Genomic DNA, 24,442 nt, shown 5'->3' on the forward strand with positions numbered 1-24,442 from the left:
TTCCAAAACATTATTTATTCATAGGTTTTCCAATGACTGCCAAAGAAAATCAATGAATCCAATGACTGTCCATGAATATAGTCGGCTCGTTTTAACCTTAACACATAACGGATTATCTCGGGGATAAGTGGACCGGTTGAACAATGAAATCCTTATCGCCGTATTATTCACTATTTATATTGAGTACCGGCTTGGACGACTGTTACCAGCGGTTTAAAAACTTTTTTGGTTTTTAATGTAAAGGAAGGCACAGACTGGCGCGATCGCGGCCGTGATCACGATCACGATCACAGCCGCGATATCGTAAGCGATCATTTTAACACAAACTAAATGCGACTACGGTGGCGATCAGTTCATCTTTTTGCCATGTAGTTATAGCTTGTTTGTTGAAAAAAAAATGACTGATCGAGATGAGGTGCTGTTACTTGCAGCCTTATGTGAGGATGAGTGCAGAGAAAGGTAAGTATTTTAATAATAATTGTTGCTTGTGTAGTATATTTGTGAATTATCCTTTATGTTAATTACTATACTGTATTATACTTTTAGAAAGAGAAGGATCTGGGTGCACGAAATTCATCAAACGCGTAATTTAGAAGGAGAATTTCATACATTATTTACTAAACTTAGACAAGACGAAGAAAGGTTTTTTGTATATTTTCGAATGCCAATAAAAAGTTTTGATTACATATTAAAACTGATTGAAGAAGATATAAAAAAGGCATATACTAATTTTAGAGAGCCTATAACAACCGCTGAACGTCTAGCAGTTACTTTACGGTAAGAAAACTAATTTATTGGTTTGTATTTTTTGTTTATTTGCATTTCGACTTGCGTATGTTTTACTTGGATACATAAAAAAATCTGTTAAATACACAAACAACATACCATTGTCAAAAAAAGCTTATAAATTCCTTCAAGAAAAAGTTTCATACCATGTGGTTGCTTCTGAGCATGTTTGAGAATTATCCGATTCCGGTGGTGAGGTGGCAGCATATGAATTAAGTGGTGAATTCGAAAACTGATTACTTGTTTGACATGCCGAATTTTGCTGATAATTTACGCCAGAAGGTGTATGAAGTCTGGTACCTGTAGTTACTGAAAAGGATGAACCAGTTGTGGTTTCCTCTATATCACGTAATTCCTCTTCCATTATTACTTGCGCAACTCGATATTTTGCAACAGCTTGACGTTTTGAAGATAGTTTTTTAATTGCTTTAGCATGTCCCAAAAATAACAAATCAAGGTCGTCATAACTCGTACCCTGTGAATTGTTATCTTTATTTTTCAAATATGACAAAACCTGAGAAACGGATGATTCATTGTTCTCTCGTACAAATTTTCGCTTAGGTGCAGTTTTTTTCAATAGATGAGGAGTAATGGTTGAATTTTCTGTAGTATTTGCGGATGACCTAGACCGATCTACATCAGAGCTATTTTCATATGTTTCGGTTAATTCATATGTTTCAGTTTCTCTTCTACTCAAGTGATTCTCCTCCTGACTACTTTGAGTATCTTCATTAACTGTTTCCTCAACATTACTTGACGTTTGAGCAAACTGCAAGAACGGCTTAAAAGCTGACATCTGAGCAGCCCAAGGCCAACTTCTATATCGATCAATATTTTTGGCTTTCTGACCTGTATGAGTCTTTTCAGATCGAAGATGCTTTGCGTAGCAGTCGCGAATATTTTTCCATCTTTTCTTTGCATCTTCACCTAAAAAATAATTATAATAACTAATAAAAAATTCACAAATGCACCTGGAAAAGGTGAATTTGCGACAACTCTGCGTAATTTCATTGATTTATATTTGCAGGTTTCTTGCAACTGGAGATTCTTTAAAAACAATCGGCCACAGCTACAGAATGGGATTTTCAACTGTGAGTCAAATTATTAATGAAGTGTGTGATGCAATATGGAAACATCTACAGCCTATTTATATGCCTGAACCATCCACAGAGCTATGGGAAAGAACAATTTCCGGATTTGAGAATTCATGGCAGTTTCCCAACTGTATTGGGAGTATAGATGGGAAACATGTCGCAATCAAGTGCCCTCCTAATAGCGGTTCAAATTATTACTGTTATCTTAAAAAAATTTCAATTGTATTATTGGCTATTGTGGACCACGAATATAAATTTGTTTGAGTGGATATCGGCGGCTATGGTAAAAACAGTGATGGTGGCATTTTTGAAGCATCCTCTTTTGGACAACGGATGTCCAGAGGATTATTGAACATTCCTCCCAATAGAGCCTTGCCAGGTCAAAATGAAGAAACTCCTTGTGTACTTATTGGCGATGAAGCATTTGCTTTAACATCCTTTCTAATGAGACCATTCCCTTACAGATTATCACGTCACGATATTCGAAAAGAAAAATACAATAAGCGCCTATGTCGTGCACGGAGAGTAGTCGAAAATGCTTTTGGCATTTTAGCTCAAAAATGGAGGTTATTTTACAGACCCTTAGAACTCAAAGTAGAAACATCTATAAAAGTTATCAAAGCAACGTGTGTTTTACATAACTATTTACGTACGGAAAAAAGAGATCTACTTTTTTCACATCTATTAGAAGATGCATAGGAGCGTTAGATCCTCTTCCAGCTGACGGCCGGAGAGCGACAAACTATTCGTTTCAAATACGAGAAAATTTTGTAAATTTTTTTAATACTTAATATTTTTTCTATATTACTTTATCTTCTTAAAGCTGCATACAATATAACCTGATAATAAAATATTACTTGTTTCATTTAAAGAAAAAAAATTCAAATTAAATAATTAAAAAAAAAACATTTTTACAAACAAGCTTTTATTAAAATGCCCTAAAAAGTGAAAAATAAATTTTAAATTAAATTAAACTAGAGTCAATTTATTATATTACAAAATTTGTATGACATAAAAGCTTGTTGCAAGATTTTGGTAAGTATCTAAATGTCAAATATAATATGCAATTTTGATCTTGACTCAAGTAATTTTGTGATAATTTACAAAATAACAAAACGAACTTCTCGCGTCAAACTTTTATGTCATACAAATTTTGTAATATAATACCGAAAAATAATGAAAATACCGTTAAATTTTTTAATATAATATAATATATACATACCATCTATTTTCAGCAAAGCTCCTATTTCATCCCAAACCTTATTTTTGATTCTGGTATTCTTATATTCCGGATGTGATAAATCATAAAGAATTCTATGTTTTTTAATCAATTCAATTAATTGTTTTGTTGTAGTATCCATATTTATCAAAAAACGTATGAAATGTACCCAAAATATTGTTGACGATCTGCGGCCAAACTCGACAAGTTCCAACTAATCGCTACCGCTGTCTGGAACGCTGTCAGGTCGCGTTTTTCGTGGAGTGGTATCGCGTCGATATGAATAAAGACGTTTATTTTCCACAGCTTCGATCAGCCGCCACCGCGGTCATGATCGTGATCGCGAACGCGATCGCGCCAATCTGTGCCTTCCTTAATATTGGCTATTATTTTAAAGGGTACTAATATTTTTTTTAAGGAAATGCTTTTTTTATACATTAATTTGCAAATAATTTTACAAATAATTTGTTTTAATATTATTATTTATTAGTGTAACCTAATATTTATTATGATTTAATAAGGTAAAAAAGAGGAAGAATTCGGTTAAGAAAGGATTATGTACCTGAAAGGTGATAATTTGCCTGATTGGACAAATAAATACTTTGGTGGTCTATACTTACATTCTATTCCTTTTGGTATTTTGAAGTGATATCATCAGGCTATTAATTAAATTTACTTTGTGATTTTTTGCTAAATATCGGTTTCTATCTTCGGGTGAACGTCGTTTAGTTTTAAAAGTACAAAATTATTTTAAACAAGAACAAAATAATATGGAGCCATTGACATATTTTTTGGCAGTCAAGAAGTAATGCATGCCAAATCTCAAGAAGCACTTTACATAAGATTTGCAATATAGAGGAAGAAGAACTGGACAAACCAAATAAAAGAATCCGTCGGCATCCAAAAAGTCTGGACCTACCCCAAAGAACTTTGCGACATTACTTTAACTAGTTTGGCAAAAGTTCTAAAGAGTTTGGGATTTCGTTCCAAAAAGACGAATAGTCGGATAGTACTGTGTGAACTTTCACATGTAGTGACAAAAAGATGGAATTTTGTAAGAAAATATCTAAAAAATAAAAACTCGGAATTTGTGTTTCTAGACAAAACGTGGATTTTTGCCAAGGGGAACTCTTCAAAATCATCATGACAAGATGGTAGCACGCAATGCTATCCCAGCAGCAGTTCTAGTTGTGGAAAAAGGTATATTGCGCTACATGCGGGAAATGACGAAGGCTTTATCTCCGAAGCTAGTTTGATTTTCGACGACTATCACGGAAATATGGATGCCGATATTTCTGAACATTGGTTTGATGAAAAACTTTTTAAACGGTTGGAAAATCCTTCTATTATAGCCGTGGACAACGCCTCATACCATTCCAAAATAAAAGATAAATTTCCCACTAGCAGTTGGAAGAAAGAGTAAATAAAAACGTGGCTAGAGCAAAAAATTATTGCTCATACCGATATATTTTTAAAGGCTGATGTGCTGCAAAGATGTAAAACGTACAAATATAAGAAGTACGTGATCGATGAGATAGCTCTTAAATATGGGCAAGTCCTGAGATTACCGCCTTAGCACTATAATCCAATTGAGTTGATTTGGGGCATAGCAAAAAATTATTATGATTCCAAAACAACCGATGAAGCCAGTGTCCTTAATTTATGAAAAGAATCCTTACATTAAATAAAGGAAGAAACATGGAGAAAATCTTTAAATCACACCGAAAAAATTATAGCTGAAAAGACTAAACTTAATTTAATGTATTTAATTTCAGACTAAACTTCCTTTAATGTTCTAATTTTTTAATGATTATATTTTTGCTCCTCTGCTTACATTTTTTTAACGTTTTTTAGCCTATTTAGGTCTTTTTTTTATTATTTTACTAGAAAATAAAATATTATTACTTACACCCATAGAAATAAATACTAATACCCATCAAATTAAAAAAACTCTTATAAAAATAAATATTAAGAAATTGTTTGAGAGCCGCTGGTTTCTTAACCGGGGGGAACTTTTATTACTTATGTATTAGGGTAAAGCGTGCCAACTATACCAATGAATTCCAAAGCCTGTCAATGAATTTCAGTAACTGCCAATAAATTTTCAAGAATTCCAATGACTGTAAAGGAGTTCCAGTTACTGCCAAGCATGCCTATTTACTGCGAATATTTCCAAAACAATCGAAGATAGTGTAATGTGACATTTTTTTTTTAATTTAACAAGATTGCAGATATGATAATTTCAGGGTGTTATAGATTGAAATAAAGTTAAATATATTATTCATGTTATTTATTATTATAAACATTTTAAAAGGTCAGAATTTAAACACTTGTTAAATTACAGAATGTTGTTTTTTGAACAATTTTTCAAAATATTTAAAAATTAAATTGAAATAATGTGCCATTTTACAGAGATTATAACTATCAGAGGTAGATTAGGCATATCTAGAAGGCTATAATTTCTTTTTTATTTGGTAATCATAAAAACAGATCTTGTTCCATTACTTTAAAATATTTTCATTCCGTCAATGATACTACTATTTTGTATGGGGCAATATTGCAAAGCTGTTAATTTAGGCGTGATAGAGCAAGGTTACCACTGTGACATTTTAAGAATATTCTACCTCCAGAGCTAGATACGCCAAGCCTACTATCAACCATGATGCAACCTGTATAGCACAACTTTCACCACAAATCATTTTCACCAAACCAATTCCAATTTTTTAAACTTCTTATATGCAAAATGCATGCTTAATTTTTCTTGCCTCTTAAAGTTTAAAAGGGTAATTTCCTAGTAATTTTAATGGTCTGTCAAAAAGATATTTATTTTCAACATTTTGAATATCAGTAATCGCCAGCCAAACTGCTTTAAGCATTTATTTTCGCTATTATTATCAGCTGTTTTTAATATTCTGCCTATACCGAGCTATTTCGTAGTAGACACAACAATATTGCTCTGCTTCTATTGGCAGTATATCAGTTTTTTTATTTGCCGCGTCATTAATTTGGGTTTTTGTTGGATCGTTCTGCTCAACGTCTGGCTGAGAAACTCTCATTTTGTATACCAATCAATAATTCAGCGTCAAAATCCGAGTCAAAATTACTTGATCCATTGCTACTGCTACTTTCTAGACTTAGTGTCCCTTTTTTTTGACAAAGCAAGAAGATTCATTACTTGGTTTGGGATTTTTTTGCTGCTACTTAAATCTTTGCATCGAACCAATCTTTCAGTTGACAATCTGCCACTCTGTTTTTGGAAAAAATACCAACACAATGTGCTTTTCCGAACTAGTTTTTTCGTACTGTTAATCTGTATTCGTAGAAAGGATTTCAATGTAGATAGTAAATAATTGTGCATCAGTAGCATCTGAATCACTCTTACTTATACCACTAAAATCTCTAATATTAGGTTTGCTCATGCCATTCATAAATTCTGCGTCTTCTTCTTTATCTTTTATGTCTTCCATGTTGGGATTTTCTGCTGTAATTATATCACCAGTTTCCATTTCATTATTTAAGAGCACATCATCTATAAATTCACTAGTTGTTTGAACCAAAACAGTTTCAATTGCATTTAAATTCAAAAAGTAGTTTTATTGTCCCAAACAGAGAAGTCAGTAAAACTTAGGACTATTGATATCAGAAAGCAAAATAGAGTAATTTTTTTTTTCAAATCATACATACATATTTGGTAATCAGGACAAAACATCATTAAAAAACTCGTCTAATGTATAATATGCCTAAGTACACCCTACTGCACACTTTAATTATGTGTTTCTGGAATTTGAGTCTGCAATCAATTGTCAAATCAAAAACCTGCAACACTGTGGAGTTGAAATCGGCCCCTTATTGAGAGTGACAGAATTCGATGAACATTTGAAACCTCGAAAACAGATTTGTTTTCGAGGTATAAAAACAAAATCGATTTGCACTGCACCATTCCCTAATCATAAGCAAGTCAGCATCGAGAAACATTTTCAGTTGGTCAATGTTTTCCATGCCAAATAATGGTGATGTCCTCTGCAAACATACTAAACCTTCCCTTTATGGGGATCAAGGGAAGATCGTTAACATAGAGAAGAAACAATAACGGCCCTGTAGTAGTCTCTAGTTCTTTAGAGCAATGACGACCAAAATTAACCCTTTGAACACGACTCGATAAATAGGAGCTAAACCAACCCAAAGAAGACCCTCTAAAACCATATTCCTTCATCTTCCATAACAGTATTCTGTAATCCACATAGTCAAAAGCCTTGGATATGTCACAGAACACTGCTACAGCAACTTTACCGGAATTAAGCGTGCTATAAAGAAATTGAAGATCATCATGTCACGATTAATGTCACTATACGTGTTTTGAGCTTTAAATATGGCATCACTTCTTGCTAAAAGGGTTCTGATTTCCTCAATTGAAAGTATGATATTAATTCCAACTGAGTTGACTCCAAATCTAGTATTCTCACTCTCTCGAGGAAAATCTATTTCATTTGATTCATTCAATGATTTAATTTTTATTTTCTTTGCTTTCATTAGACAAATCATGTTGGCTTCGACTAGGTTTATCACTCGGTTTTTCATGGTGCTTATTTTTTTTCTGACTTTGATTTTCCCAAGTTTTCGTTTTTTTCCCTGTTTTTTTCCTTGTCCGTTTGAGTTTTCTTTTTTTATGTCTTTGGCATGAAATAGAAATTATTTCTACTAATTTTTTATGACCGTCAGCTATTTTACAAAATTGGGGATTTTTATAAGATATGCCATAAAAGTTACGTTTCTCGTTCTCCTCTAAGAGAGACGGTAACTCATTTTGTGAAATACGAATTTTTCCGCCATATCATTGTAATTAATGGCAGCCAAAGAGTAATGGCTTTCGTATCCATAATATAGAAACAGGTGCTGACGATACACTGGCAGCTCTAAATCTTGTAAATGCAAATCTAAGAGAACCTATTGCTATTTGTTCATAATTAAAAGTAAAAAATCACTGTTATAACTTCGTGGACTAAATTATTGCTTTCAATATTCTAATAAAGCACCACACACTCAATATAAGCTTTTATATATTTTAGTCTACTTCAAAAATAAATATATCAACAACTAACAAAAACCAACAAAACAATCAAAACCTAACAAAAGTTTCTATAATATTAAAATATATAGAAACTAGAACTAAAAAAAATTCTATAATATGAAAATCATTGCGAGATGCGACTGCCCCGACCGATTTCCCTAAAACTGCCGTGAATGCCGCTAGACTGCTATAAACTGCGGCTAAATGCCTCATTAACTACCAAATTTCCACTGACTAGTAGGTCAAATCAAGCGACTTCCGCAGTTGAATTAGTCATATGTACCCGTAATTCCAATTCGAAATTCCTGTTCTCCGGCATTCGAGAATCATCGCGGTGGAGCGAGCGGCGAGCACAACTCGCTACATCTCAGGACACATTTAGAAAGTCATTGTGTTTAGTGCGTACGTGTATAATAAATCAGTTTAACACGGCAAAAATCCCGACTGTCAATGATGGGTCAGTTCCTAAAGTCAAACATGAGTTATGCAGCTTCTTGAAACTATGCCATTACTACTAACGCTATGTTGAGGGATTTGCCATAATTTCAAAGCTATTTACCAGACTGACAAAAGGAAAATGAAAACTTCAATGCTCCCAAGACTGTCAGGAAGCTTTCGATTACCTAAAAAAGGCCCAGACAAGCGCACATATCCTGATAGTACCGGAGCTGGCGACAGATTCGATTTCCAGATTTCATTATACTTCATAATCTCACGTATTATTCTGACTGGTATTTACAATAAGAAAAATCGAGTCTTGCAGCCTGGGGGGTGTGCAACCCTTCTCCACGGTGACTTTTAGTTTTGGAGTACGGGGACAATTTGATGACTGACCTTTAAATATTTTACTGTTATTGAGTAAAAAAACTTGCAATTCGCATTTGTGGCTAAGTCGGTCTTCCATACAATCTAACATGTCAACTGAACTCGTTCTGTTGGCTCATTTGATTGTAAATATCTTTTTCATAGATATAGATTATACCGTTAAACAGCCGAAAATGCAGGTCTTGCATTTATATCTACCGGCACAATGAGTCCTGCTGGCACTCGAAGTGGTTCACGCGAGCTCGTATGACGTATGAGGCCGATTTCCAATAGTAATTGAATTAATTAAGACCTATTTTAATTAATAGTTAATCGCCGCCAGTTTTTTGCTGATATGAATAATATTCATTTTAAGGAAGAAATCGTGCGTTATTTAATTGATGCGTGGACTGCGAATGACATGGCATCCTTCATTTCAAATAAAACACTGTATGTTAATAACGACATTTGTGTCCGAACAATCGAAAACGAAGTGTCTTGAAAGAATTTGAGGAAGCATACACGAATATAGTGTATCATGCGTGTAGAGTAGGCGATAAGGCAACTGTTATGATCCGCTTCTCCGACACTGATGTATTAATCATTATGTTAGGAAACATGGAACATGTAAAATCAAATGTGAAAATATGGATGTATGTTGACTCTGGCAATAACCACCGGTATACTAATGTAAGTTTCTTGTTGGAAAAATTAGGGAAACTGCCTCATGCCTTGACAGGTTGCAATTTTAATCCCGCATTATATAAAAAAAAGAAAAAATCGTCCTTTTGATATATTAAAAGCATCGACAAAATTCATGACGTTACTAACAGATGTAGGCAAATTTCCATCATGTCCACAAACAACATTTCAGAAGAGCTTGTTTGCAACATATACAGCTCGAAGAAATGCAAAAATTACAACCTCTCCCTAATCTGGAGAATCTAAATATTCACAAAAAATTTCATCGATATGGATGATCTTTTCCGAATCACCACATCAAACTTCGATGATTCGATCCTTCCACCCTGCAAAGATGAACTCCAGCAACACTTACTCCGGATATCATTTATTTCTTCCATTTAGCGTCCTGCTCATCTACCAAATCCAATTACTTTAACATCTGTAAGGCATGAGTCGGAGGAAAAAAATATATGATATTATTTTACCGGCGTCAATAAATGATATTATTTTGGAAGCAGAGCAAGAGAGAAACAAATGTTTTGTTGAATTTTCAATGTATTCATTTTAATATTGATCGTATTTGCAAATAACGTTGTGCCAAATAATAACAAAGTCGATATTTATTTCATTACAGACTCTACCATACTCATTACCGATTCGGCTGAAGAGAGTCGCACCACTCAAGGGCGACAGTTGGGACATGGAGTCTAACGACGATGTGTTGGACCTTTGTGAGGAAGATGATGACTGTCAACTGTTTCTGAAATACGTCATGGAGCACTTCACCAGTACTTGCAGTACTAAATAATATTCATGTAAAATTATGTTTCTTTAAAAGCGTAATGAATTATTTTTTTTTACAATTAATTCATATTTAATTATAGCAATCCTTTGATGAAAAAAAATCCCAATAATTGATTGGGTGAAATAAACTGGAGACCGAGCGATCAACCATACGTAGCATATAGGCGCGCATAGCAAAGAGCTGTCACCAGCTCCCCTACTATGTAGCTATACCCTACCTAAAAGAAAATTTGTACTGAACACCGACACTCGCAATTTAGGCATAGCTGTACTGTCTCAAATTCAGAATGGCCAAGAAGAAAAGTCATTGGCTATTTTTGTAAGAGGTTGTCAAAGCCAGAGCGTAATTATTGCGTCACTCTCCCAAAGTCATCAACGTTGTCAAAGCGATGGAGAACTGCTACAAATACCTCCATGGGAGGAAGTTCTTGCTGCCCACTGACCAGCCAACTTCGACCAGGAAGAGAATCCATGGAAAGGTGGAAAGCGTATCAAGAAGATCCTGTCCAGAGGACTGCAAACATTGTCATTGCTGAGTATTCTCCCAACGTTAAGACATATTGGTCACAATGGGACGCTCTTATTTTGAAAGATAGGCTCTTGACCACGACGACAAAGAGAAAAGAATGCAAATCGTTGTGCCTTAATATCGGATTTCGGTGTGTCAGGCGGACATGCTGGAAACAAGACTCTGGGAAAAGTGAGGGAGGGATTTTACAGGGTCAATAGCAAGGAGGACGTAAGGGATTGGTGCAGGCAATGTTGCGTGTACTGACGCAACAGACGCATGGCTTTTATGCGTCAGTACAATGCGAGAAGTTTCTTTGAAAAGATTGCTATTGACATTGCCGGTCCGTTTCCCGAATCAAAAGCAGGAAATAAGTAATTCGTGGTTCTAAGTAGCACACTTCAGAAAATGGGTTAAGGCATATCCTCTATCAAACCAGGCAGCCTGAATTGTCAGCAATTTGATCTGAAGTTAATATTGACAGGAGGTCAGACTAAAAATGTCACATGCGACTCGAGGATGGTATCTCGAGAGGTTTCGCTCATAACTTTTAGTCAAATCTAGGATTGAGTCTACGAAGTACAAGGTGTCATAGCCTTATGACATAGTATGAAAAATAGTATATCGTCGATTGTCACGTTGTCATTTGCAAATCATTTTGAGCATTATGTATTTTATCTGTTATGGAAACGGACGAACGGAACAAACTATTGATGTTTAATTATTGAACTGAAACGTGTGACAAGCCTGGAGTGTAAAGTGACACGCCGATGCGGTTTTTGGCTACAACTGTCAGACGACCTATAAATTGAAAAATCTTTTCCGTCACAGACTTTTCACACACGATGTATGGCGTTATTCGAGAATCATCGCGGTGGAGCGAGCGGCGAGCACAACACGCTACATCTCGGGACACATTTAGAAAGTCATTGGGTTTAGTCAGTTCCTAAAGTCAAGCATGAGCTATGCAGCTTCTTGAAACTATGCCATTACTACTAACTCTATGTTGAGGGATTTGCCATCATTACAAAACTATTTACCAGGCTGACAAAAGGAAAACGAAAACTTCAATGCTCCCAAGACTGTCAGGAAGCTTTCGATTGCCTAAAAAAGGCCCAGACAAGCGCACATATCCTGATAGTATCGGAGCTGGCGACAGATTCGATTTCCAGATTTCATTATACTTCATAATCTCACGTAATATTCCGACTGGTATTTACAATAAGAAAAATCGAGTCTTGCAGCCTGGGGACCAATCTTGCATATCATTCCACATAACGGCCCATTAACTGCTTAACAAGACGACTGTCAGCATTCATAATTCATTTATAAACTCGACGTACGACAATACCTTTGTCATCTGTTATTACTGTCATGACGGCGAATAAACAGCAACCACGTGATCCTGCAATCTCGCAGCAGCATCCTTTTAGATTATATAAATGAGTCGTTGCAACGAATGCTTACCGGTCAAAGATAATGATGAGATTCAATCTCGCTAATCAGTCTTACCTTCTAAAGTGCCGTGCCCGGTTCTTTCCAATACCATGGCCCTTCTCAACGAAAAACCAAAATCGCTTCTAGGTGGTTTTTGCCTTTGTACCACTAAGGTTCTAGGTTTTGGTAAAACTATCGGGACAATCTCTGGAAGAGGTAGACTTATATCGTCAAAGTTTGACGTTCTCGACCACCTGAAAGCAATGTCATTTATAAGTCAAAGCAACGACAAATATAAGACAAAATATTTGAACTCACCGATGAAATCCTTGTGATTCCCCCACCGGGCTCAAGGAAAACGGCGGCGTGGCAAACGAACTATTTGTCGTATCCGTCAAACTATCGGCACTTGGTGAAGTCGAAGTTATAACCAGCAACTGACTGCTCATACTCTGCGAACAGAACCCGTTCTGTCCAGGAACATTTTGGTATGTGATCAGCTCATTTTGTAATGTGTTCCTCGCTAAATCCACATGGTCGCCCATGTCGAAGCCATTGTTATGTCCATTGACACCGTTTGAGGTATTGTCTTGCGTTAAGGTAACTTTAGGAGTTTTCAGGATGCCTCTCTTTGGAGGCTTCGGAGGTAACGGCGGTAGGTTTTTTTGGTTTAACGAGTTCAGACTGGTCTCTGAACTATCCGATTGGGTGTAGCCCTCGAAATGACTGCCCTGATTTGGCGATCCCGGTATCGTCGATAGAGGAGAGTCAGTTCTTGCTAGACTGGCCAAGAAGTCTGCTGTATAATCTGCAGTTATTCCAGACGGCAGTTTTTCTTTGTCTTTGCGGCGACCACGGAGTTTTATTGATTTACGAATCTGAAAAGAAATTTGCTGGTTTAGACTTCGAAGATCAGGTTTCTGGAGGGTATATATTGTCAGGGTAAACAGGTTATGACCTCCTTACATATCTATAAGTAGCCACATTGTCTCTAAAAAATATGACTATTACTTTGATTGACACTGTGCCAATTACATTCTGCTGGAAACCCTGAAAGAATAATTTCTTCAAAACAGGTAAAAGATTTTTATCTGTTTTGATAAATAATGTATCGATAGTTTATTGTTCTCTTCTTAGGGATAGTATGGTGTTCTTTACACCATACTATCTACATTACTATATATTGATGACACCTGTCTTATAATTAAAGAAAATTACTAGGGTATGAATAAATGTAAAGTGGAGGCAGATAGATTGACTGATAATCAAGCATATCGTTGGGAAAATAACAAATTTACGTGAAAAATAAAATTTAAGTTTTCTTTCAGGAAACTACCAATTTGTTCCACAAGTATTTAAAACTCTGGGTTGCTTATTAGAAATTGATGAACTTTGTGAAGAATTGAGCTGCAGTGAGGTTCATGCTACCTAAAGGCCAATAGTCTTGGAAAACCCAATGGTGTGCTACAGATTGGGAGTGACTACAGTGAGCACTCTACATTTTCTTCCTTTTCGCAACGACACTGCATGTTGTCCGAAATATGCATGCCTTACTTGTCTCACGCCAGGTGTATCTTTGAACGACGTAACAGTTGCACATGCGCATTCGTGATAATCCTACCTACCTCTGAACGGCCACTATTGTCAGGGGAACTTATCAAGGTGAGAGCAGCGATATCTACATCCTATATGGTTCAACAAAAGGATACCAACTTCGTTTTAAAAAAATTAATTGCAAGGAAGTTGACAACAAACCAAGACTTCTTCAGATCTTCTTTCACGCTGAAATCCAGTGATTGGGTGTTTAAGTCCTGTCGCAGAAGAGTGGCATCTTAAGCAAAAAATGTAAAGGCCACGATATGCAAGATTATTGATAAACAGTAAAAATAAATCAGACCCAGGACTGAGGCCTGTTGAATTCCCAAAGCAACATAGAGTTTGAACAATAGGAATTTAGAGCAACTTGCAGTTCTGAGAATGCATTAAAGACTAACAAAATTGCATAAGTCATATTGTCTTTAGTTTAAACTTTTGACACTATGCCAGTAAACCTGAAAGAAAAGGTAATAATTGCGTTACCAAATCAGGCATTCAAATCATTTTTACAAAAGTTGACCTTATCAAACGTTTTTGAGAAATCACTGAATGTTAAATTTAGTTTGTGGCCATCTTCAAGGGCCTTTAATAGGGTCACAGATTATTTCTATTAAATCTTCTATTGATAAACCTATGCTGCCTATAAAGACATTTTTTAACGTAGTATATTAGGGACTTTGGTGAGTTTAAAGCTGCCAAAGCTAAAGCATCTCCACAGTTTGTAACAAAACTCTATAAATGAGTTATTTTTCATCATTCTAAGGATTTTTACCTTTTTGAAAATTTTTAAAATGTCATTTCCATCAACTATTCAATTAGACCTTCAGAGCAGCAGAACGTTTCTATTCAAACTATATATATATAAAAATTCCATACTCATCCTGATGAGAAATTCATGAACAGCCTCCAAAAATGTAAATTAACCGCGAACTAATAATTTTGTAAAGGAAATAAGCTCACGCTTCTCCGAAGACATGAATGACAGTAAAATTGCCGTGTTAATTATGTCCTGTCTGACTTTCAAGTTCAAGGTTGGAAATCAAGGTGGGACTTTTTAGTGTGATTTATTATTACCTAAAGTATATAGGGTTTAAATTGGGTTTTTTAATATGTTCAGAACTATGAGTTTGAAGAAATTGGAGCACAGATGGACGCGCAGTGTCTAGAATAATGTACAAAAATGAAAAAAAACTATATTTTTTTCTGCGTATTTTGGATACCATAGGACAGGTTAACAATTAAATAAAGGGTCCCGAGTTATCGGACTGCGCTTGTTTATCAGGTTTATCATTATTTAGCTATCTATTTTTAAATGTTGTAAATATGCTCATTATAATTCAATTATAGTGTTTATTTAGCTTTTTCTTTTTATACAGGGTGTTTGGCGGAAGGTTAGCCAAACTTGGTGGGCATATAGATGGGCTCAGATAGAAGATATTTTCTTAATAAACTTGTGTTCTAAAAGTCTCGGGTTTTTTTATATCATTGATTTTGTGTTATTTTCAGGATTTTCAAAAGTTTATGCCTTTTGACATCTTTTTTTTTTACCTTATCCTGAATCTAAAAAAAAATCAATATCAAGTACAAATAATACCGAAATAATTCATTTTGAGCTCAAAAAGTTATAAAAGGTAACTTTAACTTGACGCAAAAAAAAAAACTAAAATCTATCAAGATGTTCAGGTAACTTTAAAAACATCTTTAGTTAATACTCTTTTCAATGATATACGATGTGTAACACAAAGCCGACTAACTTGCTACAATTAATGACTTTAAAAGGACAATACAGTAAAAAAAAATATTTTTTTAATTTTATGTATTTATTTCAAAATTACAAATTTTATTAAAACTGCGCTCCCCTGGCTCTAATACATGCCCTACGTCGCCGTCGCATTTCCACTGTCGTAAGACGAAGCCGCATCTCTTTTCTGATAGTTTGAAAAGCGGCATCCATTCTTTGAATGGTCAAATGAGGAGATCGTGGAACATGCTATGGGATTGTTGTTGTGATAACAACAATATGTGCTACATATTGTTGTTGCCATTTGACATTTATCGTGATGTAACTTTTTAGCTTTCTTACGTACCCAAGTCGTTAATTTAGTATTGTATCGTTTCTGTAGTTGTTATTGTTATTGTTAATACTGTTGTTATTGTTGCTGTTAATTAAGTTTTTATGTTGTTTTTGTGACTTTCCTTATTTTCGTATCATTATCGCCATAATGGCTGCACACACTACCGAAGAATACGCCGATATTGTCTTTGTTTATGGAAGAGCCAATGGTAATACGCGAGAAGCACAAAGAATTTATGAGGAGCAATACCCCAATAGGCGTGTGCCCCACCACAACACTTTTCGTCGATTAAGGGAAACAGGCAATCTAAATTTTCAAGAACCGAGGATCAATCGGAGGCAGTATGATGTTGCTGTAGATGAAAACGTAATTCGCGCATTCGATGAGGATCCCACCACTAGTACAAGGAAAGTAGCTACTAGCTAGCTAGATCTAAATATTTCTACATGGAAAGCATGGTCAGTTGTCAAGGCAGAAGGAAGGCATCCTTTCCATTACACCTCAGTGCAAGGTAATTTCATACTACATCAACAACTTAATTCCGCAATTTTTACTGGCATCGTGATACTCTATTCTAGGTCTTCTACAAGCCGACTATAAGCGACGGGTACAATTTCGCCCCTTTTTGCTTCACGCAGACGTTGAAAATTGACACTTTTTAAAAAGCATCTTATGGACAGATGAATCCACATTTACACGTGCGGGGATATTTAACCAACATAATTTACATTATTGGGAAAACAAAAACGTAAATCCGCATTTGACTAGAGCCAAGTCTTTCCAAACAAGATTCAGTGTTAATGTTTGGGCAGGTGTGATTGGGAGACACCTCATCGGTCCACACTACTTGCCGAGAAACCTCAACGGGGACAATTACTTACATTTTTTACAAAATGATCTCCCACAATATTGGCTGATATACCCATAATTAATGAAGACCAATCATCTTTCCAGTCTTCCAGAATGACGGTGTCCTGCACACTATCGGGTCGCCGTTAGAGAATTTCTGGACAATACTTTTCCCAATTCGTGGATCGGAAGAGTAGGTCCCATCGCATGGCCTCCACGGTCCCCTGATTTAACCCCTCTCGATTTTTACATATGGGGACGTGCGAAAGAACTCGTGTACGAGGTGGAAATTGACAATCTAGACCACTTAATTCAAAGAATCAATGCCGCTTTTTTAACCGTGAGAGAAGAGATGCGACTTTGCCTTAGTAGAAATGCGACGGCGATGTAGGGCATGTCTAAGAGCCAGGGGAGCGCACTTTCAACAAAATTTGTAATTTTAAAATAAATACATAAGATTTAAAAAATATTTTTTTTTACTTTATTGTTCTTTAAAGTCATGAATTGTGGCAAGTTAGTCGGCTTTGTGTTACACATCGTATATCATTGAAAAGAGTATTAACTGGAGATATTTTTAAAACTACCTGAACATCTTGATAGATTTTAGTTTTTTTTTTGCGTCAAGTTAAAGTTACCTTTCATAACTTTTTTTGCTACTTGTATTAAGTTTTTCAGCTCAAAACGAATTCGGTATTATTTGTACTTGATATTGATTTTTTTAGATTCAGGGTACATTACAGACTAAATACAAATGTAAAAAAAAGTGAAAAATATGCGGAAAAAATTTAAAGATGTCAAAAGGCACAATTTTTTGAAAATCCTGAAAATAACACAAAATCAATGATATAAAAAAACACAAGTTTATTAAGAAAATATCTTCTATCTGAGCCTATATGCCCACCAAGTTTGGCTAACCCTCCGCCAAACACCCTGTACGGTAACTTGCGATTTAAAACTTATAATTTGGAGTTTTTTAGTTTTGTAACTTTAATCAGCAATATAAAAAAGGTTCGCAAAACACCTCGTACTTTAAACTTGAAACCACATATTTTTAAATCGAATCATATTATGCTGCGACCCAGCGATTAATTGCAATTTTTAATAATATACGGTGTGAGTCTGTAACTTGAAATAAATTCAGTAGTTCATATACTTTTTTTTCCAAAAAAATTCTCAAATTTAGTCTCAGTATCTCAGTCAATTAGTGTTTTTAGTTGGGCTCTTTTCTGTTGAAAAGAAAGTTATACAGTGTGTCCCAAGAATAGGGTATAATGTCATAATTTTATTTTTTTAATTTTTTCTAGGCCACTTGTTAACTTATTTATTTTAGTACATTGGGGTCTATCTGATAAGTAGCTTCTAAACAGTTTCAGCACAGTGCCTTTAACACCATAATTCTCTAAAATATCCAGAAGTTTGTTATGAGGCACTGTGTCAAAAGCCTTTGCAAGGTCCATGAAAACAACAATCGTTTTAAAGCTGTTATGGATGTTTGTGGAGATTTTAGAGGTAAAACACTGTATTGCATCAGTGGTGCTAAGACCAGAAAGAAAAATGATAATAAAATTAAAGAAATACCTATCTAAATTAAATATTGGTATTTTGGTTTTTTAGTTGTTGTCGTTGTTGCCAAAAAGTGAATGTATTTTGATGCAACTATTAGAAGTATTTTTACATTTGCAAATGGTGTTTATTCTTTTTGAGAGGCGAAAACAGTCATCCTGCGTTTTATTAGTAACTATACACTTTATTACCTACTGTTATTGTATGAAATATGAAAAAATTAACCGAACGTGAAATAATCGAAATCTTGTGCATGATTGGTTTCGGAGATATGTCGCGTACTCAAAAGGAGGTGGTTCAGTTGTTTAATGCAACTCATCCTGATCGGTCGCCAATTAGCCAAAGCATGGTAAGCAGAGTTGAAGCAAAGTTTCGTGAATTCGGGCATGTTTGAGATACTCAAAAAGCTGGTCGGGGTTCAATAACTGAAGAAGATGAGCTTAACGTTCTGTTAACGGTCCAAGATAATCCCAAAGACACAATCACAGGCACGGCTTCTAATGATAATTTATCGCGATCTACTGTGCATAAAGTATTGAAAAAAGCAAAGTTCCACCGTTATAAAAAATTCTTACTTTATTTATTTAATTACTTATTCATCTACGGTTCATCCATTTACAATTCAAAGTTATCAAAAGTAGCTAGCTTATATCTAGACTAAAATCATAAGTACACATATCCATATACATACATACAAGTACATTTAGATCTTAAAACATCACATACACTCTTAAACTTAAAATATTAAAATACGTAGATTAAAAGAAGAGGTCAAATATCACACAGAATGCGAAACATCGCATGTTATTTTTCGGCAAAGGGATGAATCAAAAAGGCAACACTTATTATCAAAAGTTAAGTTATTTGCCTTATGCAAAATCCTTGTAAGGGACTCATTTGGCCCATAATTTGTTGAATGGAAGGGGATATTGAAGATGCAAGTGAGACGATTTTGCCTGGTCGCAACATTATGCAAGTTTATGTTGCCCAGAATCTCAGGACAATCTATACGAGAATTGAGCACATCATGTAGAAAACACATGTCCAGCATATCCCGGCTATGTTCCAATGTGTTTAGCTTGAGTATGAACAAAAATTCCTCATAAATAAAATTCTCTCTAAATAAACCCATCCTAGAGGTCGCCATTCTAATGAACATCCGCTGTACCATTTCAATACATTGAACATGCACCTGATAGGATAGTGACCACACTACAGAACAGTATTCTACTATAGGTCGAACCAAAGAGCAATATAAAATCTTTATAGTATTTACCGAAAGACCCACTGTAAGGCGCTGAACAAGGCCCAACGCTGCCATAGCTTTGACGACCATATTGTGGACATGTGGTGTAAAAGAAAGTTTGGAATCAAGAGTTATACCGAGATACCAACTTTGTCTAATCTTGAGAGAGAAATGCCATTTAACCTGTAGTCATTTGCAGTAAATGTTCCCCTACAAAAAGAAAAAACGCTATATTTGGAAACATTCAGATCCATCCTGTTTAAGATGCACCACTGCTGGAATCTGTCTAGGTCTGCTTGCAAAAGTAGACAATCGCTATCTGCTTTTATTGGGCAAAAGAACTTTATGTCATTAGCAAACATTAATATTTTGCTCCTGACAATGCACAGCAGAAGGTCTAGCAAAAATAATATGAATAAAATTGGTCCTGAATGGGACCCCCGCGGGACGCCAGAGGAAACTTTAATTGGATCGGAGATACAATCGCCCAATTTTACATATTGAGTTCTACCTGTTAAAAAACTTCGGAACCAACCTAATAGAGCAGCACCAAAACCAAGAGCCTCAAATGCCTTTGAAAAGTACGTATAAACACCACAATCAGATTGACTCTGGATTGTGGTGTTCAAGATTATTGGTTATGAAATGCTGGTAAAGCACGAGGTTAGTGGCAGTGGATCTCCCAGACACAAATCCGTGTTGTTTCATGTTTATTATTCCTCTTACATCCAAGGCTAACTTGTGACTAATCAGAGAATCTTAACAACTTCAAGAGCTATCCGAAGATGATTTTAATCGCCGAAATGAATTTTATGAGCAAATGCAGCAATTATGTAATGATAACAATAATTTTGTAAAACGGATAATATTTTCTGACGAAGCAACGTTTACTCTAAACGGCCATATGAACAGACAGAATTGTCGATACTGGCCACCGAAAATCCTCATTGGTTCACAGAATGTCACACACAACACCCTCAAAAAGTCAATGTGTGGTGCGGTATAGTGGAAGGAAGAGTTTTAGGACCTTACTTTTTTGATGACACTCTCACTGGTGAGAGGTATTTGGACTTTCTCCAAAATGATCTTATCCACGCTGTGATAACTTTGTATCCGGATTTGGAAGAACCCGACATGCACCAACGTGATCTTTTTTTTTCAGCAAGATGGAGCCCTAGCACACTATGCTTTACCCGTTCGCCATTATCTATATAGATGAAGTTTTTCCAATTGTTCCAATCAAGACGAGGGTTGAGAAAAAATAAAAGTCTCGGTCTCAAAATAAGTCGAGTAATTATTTTGCGACCGAGACCTGAGAGAGAGTTTTTATTTTTTCTCTACTTACGTAGGTCCCTTTGAGATAATGCACGAGTTCTTTCAAGACGAGGGTTCATTGAATGGCCATCCAGATCGCCAGATTTAACTCCCCTCAATTACTTTTTTAATACTTAAAAAGTAAAGTGTATGTCACTAAACCAGTGAGGTTCGAAGGTTTAAAAAAAAAATACGCCAGGAAATTAGGAAATATTACTCTAGATGTCATTGACAACGTTCAAAAAGAATTTTAAATCGCCTTGGTTATGGTCAGGTTGTTAACGGTACTCAATTCGAACATATAATTTGTATTAAGTAATAAGTATAAAAAACATATTGATGACGTCATCTTTTTCTTGGGTCTCCCTGTACATTTAATTTCCACGTAGAAAAACCCTAAACCAAATATTAAAATCGACGGGTTCGGGCATTTTTTTTAAAAACGGTCCATTTAATTTTTTATTGAATTGATCCGCTACTTTATTGTTAAAAAAAAATAAGCATAATACCGATGATATTAAATTAAAAACTAATTAAAAAAACTATTTATAGTAGATACATTACACCTAATAAACAACTAGAACTCCACAATAAAATTATATTTTGTGTCTATAATTTTAATACATGTAAGGTTTCTATGTTGTAGTGCCTGTATGCGCTAAGTGCGAAGCGAACCAAATGAGAAAAAAGGTTTCTATGGCAAATTGTATGGCGCTGTATATATTTTTTTTTTCGATAAAGCGTTACGTAATATTGTGTGTTAATATTAAAGATGTTTTCGCGCAAAGTAATATACAAACTATTTAATCTCTCAAGATTAAAGGCAGTTTTCATAATACAATATTCTACAGGATTTCAACAAAAAAAAAATTGTTTGATGCTTAGTATTTTATACTGACATATAACTAATAGCTTTAGTTATGAAGGAGCTTTTGCTTTATTAAAGTCGATACTGTGAAACAAATGTTATGATTTTTGTCTCGTTTGATCATAAAGTCGCGGCACTGGGGAACTTACCAACATTTGAGTTTGTATTTAAAAAAAAAGATAGAATAAGGGTTTAGGACCTTCGGATAGCTTTTCTAATCAAAGCGCAGTTATGCCTCATCTGCTATGAGACATTCGTGCCAATTTATCGAATGTGCAAAAATGTTTACCCCCCAAATCCATGGTGCTGACTAACCAAATCTTTATTTATTGTTTCACCCTGTGTCACAAGTGCTTGCCTCACTCCTTCCCTTATGTTTGATTCATAGATATAAGAAATTAGTATTCAATCCCAGAGGACCCATAATAGGGAAGGGAAATACTATCAAGGTCCTAGGGTGAGGTTTACTTTGCGGGAATTGAAATCGGCTGTTTTGTTTAGGGGCTAAGGGAGGGTTATTTATGGTGAGAACTTAATTATTAGGAATGGTCCTTGGGAATATTGTGGTCCCTGATAGTTTAACAGAGGATGCAGTTTATTTGGTTTTTTCTACTGGGTGATAAGAGGCAAATAAATTTGTAAATCAATAATTAATACGTTTTTAGTATAATAATCTATACAGTATTTAGCCTTTGCTGCTGCAGATTGCCTGAAAATTATTATTATTATTATTATTATTATTATTATTATTATTATTATTATTATTGTTATTATTATGAGTATATTATTATTATCAGATTTCATGCCAAACGCACTCCTCTCCGGGGAAGGGCGTCGACTACTGCATTAGCTAATAGATGCTTTCCAGTAGTTTCATGTTTTCGATTAGGTTCTTTGGTATTACTCCTATTGTTGACACAATAATTGGAACTGTCTGCACTTCTCTCATTTCCCATTGTCCTCGTATCTGGTGTTCTAGATCCCTGTACTTAACAATCTTTTCATTATGTTTTGCTCTTAGGTTGTTATTATTGAGAATAGCTACATCAATAAGGGTTGTCTTCCTAAAAATTGTATCGATTTGAATTAGGTCAGGCCTATTGTTACTTACTCGTGGGTCTGTAAGTACAGTGCGATCCTAATACAATTTGTGATGCTCATTTTCAAGGACTGGTTCCGGCTTATAATTATAATATGGTACCTTGGCTGCCGATAAGAGGTTTAGTTTTTCTGCGAGCTCTTGATGCAGAGTCTTTGCAACTAGATCATGTCGTTCTTTATATTCCGTTGGTGCAAAAGTTTGACATCCATCCGTGACATGCTAAATAGACTCCGTTGTCTCACATCCATACCTACATCTGTCACTTTGTACCGTCGGGTCACCTACGACAAACTTTAAATAATTTCGTGTTAGTATTACATGATCTTGGATAGCCACAAGAAACCCTTCAGTTTCGGGAAAAAGCTGCCCCGAAGTCAACCAGTAGTTCGACGCCGCTATGTCGACATACTCTTGCTGAACCTCGTGAACATGCCTTCTATGTAGCGGTTTTCTCATCCAAGCTTGCATTTTTTCTTGCTCGGTGCTATGATGTATGGGGAGCTCAAGCTCCTGTAGTTTAAGTGGTGTTGAGTCGTCTGCTTCACATACGGCAGGATAAATGTGTGATGTTTCAGCCTTTCTTAAGAAAAAGGAACGCAAGTTACTAATTTGCTGAGTCAGCTGCTTCTCTATGTCGGCCATTCCTCTTCCTCCCATATGTCGAGGTAGCGTGGTTTGTTCTACGGCACTGCGCGGATGATGCTTATTGGCTCTCGTTAGGAGTGTTCTAGCCTTTCTTTGCAAGTTTTTAATGTCCATTTTAGTCCATACTATAATACTAAAAGAGTAAGTTAGTAAACTGACTCCATATGTATTAATAGCTTTATATAAGTTTCTGCTATTTAGACTTGTTTTAAGAAGTTGTCTCATTTTTGTAATGAACTTAGTAGTCATTTCCTTCTTTATAGTTCTATGGTCTATTCTTTGTGCCTGCTTCATAACTAGATATTTGTAGGATTTTTCTTCGTCCATAGCATTAACTATCTTATCATTTTCTGTTTGAAACACACCTGGTGGTAGTTCACCCTTAATAATATTTTCCCCTATTTTAAGCATTTGATCTATTTGATTTCGTGTTGCCGCAAGAATTTTTCAAGTCATCCATATAAAGTAGATGGTTTACTCTTGTTAGTTCTCTATTATCCTTTTTTAGGCCAAATCCATACCTAGTTAAATTGAGTTGACTAGAGAGTGGGTTCATGGCAGGCAGAACCAAAGTGGACGTAAGAAATCTCCCTGGATATTATAATTCCTACAAATAGGAATTGTATTAGTTCCAATGCAGTTACCGTTAGGCACCTGAAGTTTTATTGATGTTCGCCAGGATGCCATAGTGAATTCTAAAAAGGAAATTATGTGGTTATCTATTTTGTACAATTTAAGTATATTAATAAGCCATTTATGTGGAACTGCATCAAAAGATTC

The 24,442-nt window shown here is 35.3% G+C and overlaps 2 protein-coding genes and 1 pseudogene across 2 annotated transcripts in view; 1 reads left to right on the forward strand and 2 right to left on the reverse strand.

Annotated features, from left to right (window-relative positions):
* LOC126738415 (unconventional myosin-XVIIIa) overlaps positions 1-24,442 on the reverse strand; it is a 563,322-nt gene that overhangs the window by 497,462 nt on the left and 41,418 nt on the right. Inside the window, exons 3-4 of the mRNA XM_050443741.1 lie at positions 12,723-13,282; positions 12,480-12,658 (exon numbers count right to left, since the gene is read on the reverse strand). Coding sequence (XP_050299698.1) covers positions 12,480-12,658; positions 12,723-13,282 — 739 coding nt within the window. The remainder of the gene's footprint in view (positions 1-12,479; positions 12,659-12,722; positions 13,283-24,442) is intronic.
* Positions 247-3,472, reverse strand: LOC126738420 (transcription factor Adf-1-like). The gene is made up of 2 exons (XM_050443753.1): positions 3,103-3,472; positions 247-1,713 (listed from the first exon to the last, which is right to left on the reverse strand). The coding sequence occupies exons 1-2, from the start codon at positions 3,239-3,241 to the stop codon at positions 914-916; spliced, it is 939 nt and encodes a 312-aa protein (XP_050299710.1). The 5' UTR covers positions 3,242-3,472; the 3' UTR covers positions 247-913.
* LOC126738421 (uncharacterized) lies at positions 1,693-2,729 on the forward strand (annotated as a pseudogene).

The sequence above is a fragment of the Anthonomus grandis genome, chromosome 7 (assembly GCF_022605725.1).
Source record: "Anthonomus grandis grandis chromosome 7, icAntGran1.3, whole genome shotgun sequence".
Taxonomy (NCBI): Eukaryota; Metazoa; Arthropoda; class Insecta; order Coleoptera; family Curculionidae; genus Anthonomus; species Anthonomus grandis.